Below are 9,417 nucleotides of genomic sequence, written 5' to 3'. Positions count from 1 at the left end.
GTGCCCTGCCACGGGAGCTTTCTGCAGGGCAGAGCTGAATGCTCAGCATGTGGGATGGGGTCTGTGATCACTGAGAGAGAAGAGACGTGGGGACAGAGACACAGCTCCCTGCAGGGACGGCTTTAGGCAGCAGAGCCATGGCCAAAGTGTAAGAGGAAACTATCCACTCCAGTGCCGCCTCTCCTCTCCCACCCAATACAGCTGTCGTCCCTCAAGGATATGGGGTCCAGGACATGAGTCATTTCCTCAGCAGTCAGACATCCAGGAGAGGAGACACATCTGAGTGTCTCTCTGTTCCTCCCTGTCCCTGCTTCCCTTGGCATAAATATCATGACATTGCTCCCTGTTTCTTTCCTACCTGCCCATGCTGCCCTTGTCCTTCCCCTTGGGCTCTCTAGGCATGGGGGGGGGGGTGGTTTCTGATGCAGTTCAGACACCGACTATGTGGGTCCTGCCATGAAGATATGTCTTTAACAGTGAGATGCCCAAGTCCCCCTCTAACCTTTCGGGCTCTGGACAATGCAGTTGCCCAGACAGGAGGCAACTCTCTCTTCTGAACATCCTCAACACCCTTAGGACATTCAACCATTTCTCTGGGGTGTCTGGCTGGGCTGCAATCTGCCCTCCAGAAGGGCACAGCTCTCCCGTTGCAGCTGGGTGTAACCTAGGTGCCTTAGGGAGAAGCACCTAGACTCTGAGAACACGGAAATGAAAGACTGCATGTGGGCAACTGGAAGGAGCCCGATGTGTTGCTGGCCAGAAGGGGAGGGCTGAATATCCCCCCTCACACACACACACACATATCCTTGGAAAGAGTGCTGGTGGGCACTTTGGAAGTGGATGTCTCTGCTCTCCACAGTGCCATTCCCTTTTTGGTAACATGAAAAACCCTTTTGCAATTGTTCTCCACCTCTGAGATAGGGGCAGAGGGCACCTGGGAACAAGCCAGCGCTCCTCCCTCTACACCAAAGACGGAGTGAATCCTTTTGCCTCGTTGGAATCAGAAATGGTCATTCTGAGTGCAGCAGAAGTGTGGATGATTTCTACCTCCAAGAATCCTCCTCCAGTGTGACAGGGTCAAAGTCAGCTAAAGAAAACAAACCAAAGAAGACTTAAAACTATTCATGAACCTACATTGTTTAGAATGCAGTGGATTAAATCTGACTGGAACTGGGAATATAAATCTTAGTCACGTCTGTTCCCATGTAGGCAGTGCTGTAGGTCAGGGCTGACTCCTCGGGAGCCCATGGGCAAAGGCTGCTGCTCCTCATGGCAAGCTCAGCCAGCACAAACCAGAGTTTAAGCCACGGAGCTCAGTGATGCTGCTGCTGAGATGGGGAGTGCTAATGTGTGTGTGTTTGGGGGCAGGGGGGGGTGGTTGAAAGAGCTTTGCTCAGAGAAGTGTGTCCTAAATTGCGTCTATCTGTTCTTCCTTGGACAGTGCCCCAAGCTCAGGAGGTGTAAAATGTCCAACAGCAGCTCCCTCAGTGAGTTCTTCCTCCAGGTGTACGCTGACACACGGGAGCTGCAGCTCTTGCACTTCTCCCTCTTCCTGGGCATCTACCTGGCTGCCCTCCTGGGCAACGGCCTCATCATCACAGCCGTAGCCTGTGACCACTGCCTCCATACCCCCATGTACTTCTTCCTCCTCAACCTCTCCATCCTTGACCTTGGCTCCATCTCCACCACTGTCCCCAAATCCATGGCCAATTCCCTGAGGAACACCAGGTCCATTTCCTATTTGGGATGTGCTGCCCAGGTCTTCCTAGTTTTCTTCTTGTTTTCAGCAGAGTATTCTCTCCTCACTGTCATGGCCTATGATCGCTATGTTGCCATCTGCCAACCTCTGCACTATGGGATCCTCATGGACAGCAGAGCTTGTGTCAGAATGGCAGCAGCTGCCTGGGCCAGTGGGTTTCTCAATGCTCTCCTGCACACTGGAAATGCTTTTTCACTACCACTCTGCCAAGGCAACACAGTGGACCAGTTCTTCTGTGAAATTTCCCAGATACTCAAGCTCTCCTGCGCAGATTCCTACCTCAGGGAAGTTGAGCTTCTTGGGATTATTAGCTGTTTAATCTTAGGGTGTTTCATTTTCATTGTGCTGTCCTACGTGCAGATCTTCAGGGCTGTGCTGAGGATCCCCTCCGAGCAGGGCCGACACAAAGCCTTTTCCATGTGCCTCCCTCACCTGGCCGTGGTCTCCCTGTTTCTCAGCACTATCATGTTTGCCTACCTGAAGCCACCTTCTATCTCCTCCCCAGTTCTGGATCTGGTGCTGGCTGTTCTGTACGCAGTGGTGCCTCCAACAGTGAACCCTCTCATCTACAGCATGAGGAACAAGGAGCTCCAGCAGGCAGCGAGGAAACTGATCCAGATGGTACTAGTTCAGCAGCAATGAGCTGCCCATCTTTCCTCACAACTGATTCCCAGTTTATATCTCCAGCATCTCTTGTGCTTTGGGAGGTCTGTCTGTGATAGTCATGTTTGTGTAGAAATGTCTGAATTCCTCCCACATTTCTGGAGGCACAAACCTTGTCTTTCTCACCCAGAGGCCCTCTGTAAATCTGCCTATCACTGTGTCAGAGCTGGCCTCCCAAGTAGCATCTCTATAATAAAAGAGGGTCTTCTGAGTACTGTGCCTGAATGTTGGGTTCTTTTTCCAAAGCTGGAGCCAAGAATGCACTCAGGGAATTACACCCAAAAAGGCCCTGTTTTTGTGCTTACATTTTCCGTGGGCTAAGGGGCATCATCTCTTTTGGGTGATGTGTGTGGGAATGAGGGCTGGATTTAACTGTCACTTGCGAGTGCCCAGGGTGCCTGGAGAGGGTGAGTGGTCAAGAGGTGTGTGCTGGGGACTGTCCCACATATTGGAGGGCTGGTGACAGATGACCATCCTTCTGGAAGGGATATGGAGTCAGAGAGCATAGGGCATCTCCAGGGGCACCATGTGCCTGGAATGGGCAGTGAGTGGAGACTCCCCAAACCAAGCAGAGTAAAGTAAATATAAAGGGCCAAAGCAAGGAATGCCCCATAGGTCCCTCAGGAGAGGGACTGGGCTGGGTCTGATGACACCTCTGAATAAATCCGGAGCAATGTGAAATGTCCCATGATTGCTCCATCCATCCTCCACAGCCAGAGATTCTGGGTGGGAGGTTTTCAGATGCAGTGATACTGGTCAAATAGCCGCCTCCCTGATCAGCATGGGGCCCCCACAGCCGACTTACCTGCAGAACAGCTCTGCCAGACCAGGGCCTATGCAGAGCCTAGGAGAGGGGTGTGAAAATGGCAGACCAGGCCAGGATCGACCCACTGACCTGGGGAAAGGCTCTCTGGGGAACAAGGACACCTGTAGAGAAGAGCAAAGGAGCAATTGTGTGCTTGTGAGGAGGAATAAATGAAAACCTGTTGCTATGTTTGTCAGTGTGAGGCAGGCTGCTGTGTTACTGCAGCTGCCTGAGGCACCTCAGGCCCAGGACTCTTGCACTGTCCTGGGTAGAAGGGCTGCCCAGAAGATCTGCAGACAGCCAGGGTTAAGGTGGGAAAAGGTGGGGAGGGGCTGAGCTGGGCAGTACAGGGCCTGGGTGAGGAGAAATGCCAGCAGGCAGCTACTGCATGTGAAAGACAGTGTGGGAGCACAGAGGTGTCTGCTTGCAGGGCAGATGCAGGTGTCCTGGGAAAGGCACCAAGACATGGCGAGTGCAGAGGAGAAGAGCTCAGGTTTTTTCTTGTGCTATGTGCTGTGACCACAGGGAAGAAAAAGGAGGGTCAGATACCAGCATAGAGTGGGTACTCAAGGATCGTGGAAGCTTAGTCAGGATAGATTTAATAGAAGACTTACACTATAAACTGCTTGGGAACTACCTGGGAGGGTTGCTGATGGGAGGCAGTTGAAAGTATGAGTCAGAAACCCAGGTGGGACTCAACTTGTTGTACCCTAGGGACCCCTTAAATCTACCAGAACTATTTCCTTATCTCAGCTGTGCTCAGCTTGAGCAGCCACTGGCTGTGAAGCAGCTCGACATTGTTGACAAGATGGAATATGCACGTCTGACCTTGACAGGAGTTTGGTCAGTGTGCAGAGAACACACTCTGGGGCTGCGATCACGTACTCTGCCAGTCCCCTGACTCACTGCCAGATCTCCCACAGATCTTCTCCCTACATATGCACAGAGCGGGGAAGCTTCCCCATGGCATTCTTCCAGGCCAGCCCTTCCAGGGCTGGTAATGCACCCCACCTGTGGGGTGGTCCATGACCAGCTCCATCCTTTTGCATGTCTCTATATCCTGATGGAGGGGAAAAGGCCAGCCTTGAATGGCTTCTCTTCTACACGACACCCCTGGCAGATCCCAGAGCATGGTGTCTGCTGAAGCCTGCATGGGGCACAGCTTGGGCTGCGCAGGGGCTAGATGAGGTGATCACGCACTACAGGCCAGGAGGTGAGATACCAGAAAAGGTACTCTTTGACTCACTGCCTGTCCCATCACCATGAACATGACAGATGATCTGGATACATCCTTGAATCTGGCTACCATTTCTGGGCCTACTTCGCTCGCCTCAGGTGTGTAATGTGGGAGGGGGCCCTGGCTGCTGATGTCCCTCCCATGCCAGCCATGTGACTATCTTTGGCTCCCACTTCCCAGTCTTGAAGGGTGCAGTGGGACCTTGCTGCGCTTAGACAATAGCAGAGCTACAATGAGAAAATGGGTCCGCACATATCCAGCTGAGTCTCCTGCAGAAAGACCAGGCATGCCCCAAAAGAGGTATTGGCCAGCTCTTGGAGAGTTGTGCAACGAGCTGCCCAACACGGTGGCATTCACACAATAAGGCAATGGTGCACATGCAAGGCCGCACAAACCTCCTGCCGAGCTGTGAGGGGGCTGAGTGCCAGCTTTAGTAGAGAGGCTGACTGCAGGAAATCCCGCCTCTGCCAACCACTCCCAGCACTGCCCACGATGCTTGGAAAATCAGAACTTTCCTACAGGCTCCAGCTCCAGAAAGGGCTCAACCTTCTGTGCTTCCAGAGCCTTGCTCACTACCATTTCCTTTCATTGACACTGTCAAGAGAGGTGGAGGAGAGAAGCCAGGACAATGTTGTTCACAAAAGGCTTTATCCATTAACCAGATAAATGTCCTCATGTGTGCTTGGCCAGCTTGGCTAGGGCAAAAGGTTCTCAGTCTCTGGTCACCTACATCAATGTCAGAAAGTTTAATGTGAAAGCTGACTTGAGTTCCACCTCACCCAGACAGCTGAGCACACCTGTGAGCACACCTGTAAGCACACCCTAGCTCCATGAGTTGACTGTCTTCAACAGACTTGATGGCAGCTGGTCAGTCAGAAAGTGCCTGCTTCAGGAGGCTACTGCAGAGATGTGGCTTAGGTCCTGACATTTTGGAGAGTCCTATGCACCAGTGATTCATACCGCATACATGAGCAGCTGGGAGGCCTGGCAGCAGCAATCTCAGTGCCCGCTATTCCTGCTGACAGCCACAGTAACCACTGTGCAACCTTCAAGAGGTTGAACCCATCAGAAACGTGTTTAGAAGAGAGAGCACTGCTTTCCTGGACCTGCCGCTCTTCTGTCCTGAAGACAGAGAACCATGCTGGCTCGGGCACTGGCGCTGCTGCTGTGAGGCAGGCAGGTAGGCAGAGGAACCTGCACCCAGGGCACTTTAGGCCATGCTGTGGTGCCTAGAAGAACTTAGCTTGCCCCTTACCTCCAGCACACCCACCTCTGCCCGTAAGTACCCCCTGTCCAGCTGCTGGTACACTATCCAGCTCTGCTCATCTACGTGGCTGCTTGTGCACCTGTGGGAGAAGCCACTTCACCATGCCAGGATGTGGCTGGACTCCTGCCCTTTCTGTGGTGACAGGGCCACCCTGGTGCACAGGACACAGAGAAAGGAGCCCAGCAGGCTTTCCTGGCCACCCACAGGAGATGCATGGCCACACACGGAGAGACTCAGCTGCCCTGGCGTCCTGGTGACAGGGGCTGCATGAGGGCTGTCACCCCAGGGGCCTTGTACCTCCCGCTGATGCTGGGCCAGCAGACCCCTGGCAGGAGAGGCTGCGGTGTGGCCCCAGGTTCCTGATGTCACCATGCTGTCATCCAACAATGCAGTCACAACGCCCAAAGGCAGCAGAAGAGGCAGAGGCTCCCGGGCCCCTGCCAGTCTGCCAGGCTTCACAGCTGGCTGCAGCCAAGGGCTCTCTGCAGGCTCCCTGGAGGCCGTCCTTGGCCACAAACACACCCCTGCGTGGGCAGCAGGGCTATCGATGCCTATCGAGCAGGACGTTATTGCAGGACATCCGGGGGCAGTGGAGCCTACATCTCAGGACACCCACTGACAGAAGCAGTCAGCAGCTGCACCTCCATTTGGTACGCATATCTCTTCCTGGCCTTCCTCTGGCCTTACTTCCTGACCTTGCTTTGTACCTTCTCCGTCCTGCCTTGGTGCTGAGACCATTTCCTGCAGTGCCTCCCCTGCTCATCGAGGGCCTGTGCCTGCTGCTCTGCTCTCGAACACTGCCTAACGCTGCCTCCTGTGCCCACTGCCACTGCCCCAGCACAAATGCTCCTGTCTAACCCTTTCCTCCCCATCTTGGCAGGGCTCCCCATGCACAGCCCGGCTCTCTCCAGACACCTGCTCCGCGTCAGAGCAGCCCAGCACTGGGGACACCCTCATTTCCACCACAGGCAATGAAGCTGCTGTGATGTGCTGCACACGCTGCCCCAATGCATCACGGAGGGTGGCCAGCCAACATGCGCCTCTGTAGCAGGGACACACCAGGGACAGTACTGGACATGGCAGCAGGCCAGCAACCCACCAGGGGCCCTCAAACACACAAAGCCCAACACTCCTGCCCTCCCATTCCCTTCTAGTCCTCCAAGGCTTTGCGACAGGCACTGCCTGTGAACAGCCGGGCACTTCCCACCTCCAGAAAGCAGAGAGCAAGTGCTCTCCCCAGGGCTCAGCAGGCCAGCTCTCGTCTCTCTCTTTTGCCTCACATGCCCTCACAAGCACATACCCCTAGCAGGTGCCTGCTGTTGCTCTAAGGGCTTTCATGGGAAAGGTTTCCTCAAGATAACTTCCCCAGCCATTTGCTACTGCTGGCCTATCAGGTAACAGATCAATAACCCTCTGAGACACCTCACGAGAACTTCTCCGGCCATGACACAAATGCTGACCTCTCAGCTGCTCTGGCAGAGGTGAGCTCCAAAGCACATAGCCCAGCCATGGACCTGCTTCTGCCTCATTAGCACAAGTGACCTCGTCATCAAGAGTGGAGCCATGTGCCCCCTGCCTGCCTGTCAGCTACTGCCAAAGAACTGATCTGACACTGGTCATTTTTTGGCATAGCTTTCGCAGAGAGCTGTGACCTCCCTGCCCACACCCCGACCACATGCCCATTGCCAGCTGCAGCCCCTCCTGCCTTCTCCACTGTTGAGCCAGCTCCTGAACAGCCTCCACAACTCTCCTTGTGGCCTTACAATGCTCATAGTGCAGCAAAACATCCTTTAGATAGCAGTTACTAAAAAAGAAAAAAATCTGCCTATGCCCTTTAGAGCCCCACGGCAGCTGCAGGATGCCCCAGCTCCAGGACACAGGACTCCTTTCCTGCCAGAGCCCCATCGCAAAGGGGGACCCACTCCCAGGGAAACCTGACCATATATTTCCCCACAACTTCCACAAGGGGATGCAGCTGCCCCCACAGGAGCCTTGGGGCTCAGGGCAGCCCCAGCTACAGGACCCAGCTGCCATGTTGTCTCCTGAGCCAGATGACACCCTCAGGCAGGGCTCTTGTGGCAGCCCCCACCTTTGCCAGCCACCTCCACAGCCCAGGATCCACACCCATTTTTGCTGTTAATAATCTCTCTCCAACACCTTGGGAAGGAGCTCCCAAAGCCCTTACCCCAGTAGCCCCTGTAGTACCGGGAACAAGGAATTGTGATCTGGTCTGGTGGTCTGAGTCCTCCATCTCGCTTGCCCCCTTGGCCTTGCCTCACCTGTTCAACTGCCAAAAAGGATGCTCCTCCTGTCTTGTCATCCAAAACTTCTCTCCAATGTGTCCCTCCTCCTCTACCTGTGAACAAGTGGCCCAAAGGGTCCTACTCCCTCCTGTCCCCACTCCTACCTATGGACCAATTCTAAAGGGCAGCAGCGGGGAGGACATGAGCAGTGACCAGCACCTCCCAGAACTTGTGGGGAAGTGAGGGCACTGCTGTGTTACTGGGGAGACCTCCCTGTGATACAGGACATCCCACTGTTACCTCAGCTTGTATCATCGGCGGGCTCAGCCTGTCACTGCCATGGAGATGGCACAGCCAGCGAGAAAGCCCAGAGATTTCTCCTCATGTCCTAGAGCAGTCACTGCTCCTCATCCCAGCTATGTTCCAAAAGGTTCTGATGAATCCTTCAGGAATGTCTTCAGACGGTGCCAAAGGCTCTAAAATCTAACAGATGGGGCACTGGAGAGGCCAATTCTGTGGCCCCGCACTGACAAGTATCTGCATTGGGGAGACCTGTGCAGTTCCCTGGGGCATGGGGGTCAGTCTGGAGTTTTTTTGGCATTTTTCAAGGACAGGATCAAAATCATGGATTTCTGCCATGGGTCGCTCTTTCTGTAGAAGCAGAGTATAGGATAATATGAAACAGCATGCAACCTTCTCCCATAAGGCACCAGAGAAGGCTCTTTGGTTTTAGAAGTCTTCAGCTTGGTCTGAGGAGCTTAAATTAGAGATGGTACTTCAGAAAAGAGCAAACGTGTCCTTAGCATGCATACTCCAGAGGGCTTTCTTCAGGACCCTTGTGCTTGCTGTGCTCCAAGCCATGGGTGAGGCCAGGTATCAAACCTAGGAAGATTTCCCATTTCCCATTAGTTTTGGCCAGATTTCCTTCTGGCTGAGCCTGGGGAAATATATGTTCTTCATCTCCTGACCACAGCTCGTCCTTGAGCTTTTCAGTATCACTTCAGGACAGTGCTTCTCCCCTGGGTAGAGTCCATGGTACCCACAAGCATCCTGGTTCTCTCAAGGGACAGCCTTGGCTCCCTGCATCTCCCACATTTTTGACCCTGAGCTTCTCTGGACATGTCCACACATTGCAGGGCTGCTGCCCAGGCTCCAGTGCAGAACCTGTAAGACAGTGCAGTGCCTCAGGACCTGCATTTTGGCTCATTCAGAAATCTGGGAGGTGACCAGCTCCCACCTCTGCAGCTGCTGGAGTTGGGGAACGTCCCTACCACCAACCTTCCTGCTCCTCCTTGTCTCAGCACAGACTTTTGTAGACCAGCACAGCCTGGTCAGGGATCCCCGAGAGCGGCACAACCCCCAGCAAGGCCCAGGACCCCCAGGAGCTGCATGGCTCTCTCTTCTGTTTCCACATGCCCTGATTAAAAAGATATTTTCTAACAT

General features: G+C 54.0%; 1 protein-coding gene across 1 annotated transcript; it reads left to right on the top strand.

Annotated features, from left to right (window-relative positions):
* Positions 1-1,462: 1,462 nt before the first annotated feature.
* On the top strand, positions 1,463-2,401 carry LOC134154639 (olfactory receptor 14C36-like). The gene has a single exon (XM_062601314.1). The coding sequence runs from the start codon at positions 1,466-1,468 to the stop codon at positions 2,399-2,401; it is 936 nt and encodes a 311-aa protein (XP_062457298.1). The 5' UTR covers positions 1,463-1,465.
* The last annotated feature ends 7,016 nt before the right edge of the window (positions 2,402-9,417 follow it).

Source organism: Rhea pennata, unplaced genomic scaffold (assembly GCF_028389875.1).
Source record: "Rhea pennata isolate bPtePen1 unplaced genomic scaffold, bPtePen1.pri scaffold_32, whole genome shotgun sequence".
NCBI classification, from domain to species: Eukaryota; Metazoa; Chordata; class Aves; order Rheiformes; family Rheidae; genus Rhea; species Rhea pennata.
Note: the sequence above shows the minus strand (reverse complement) of the source record. Positions and strands in the feature narration are given on the sequence as shown.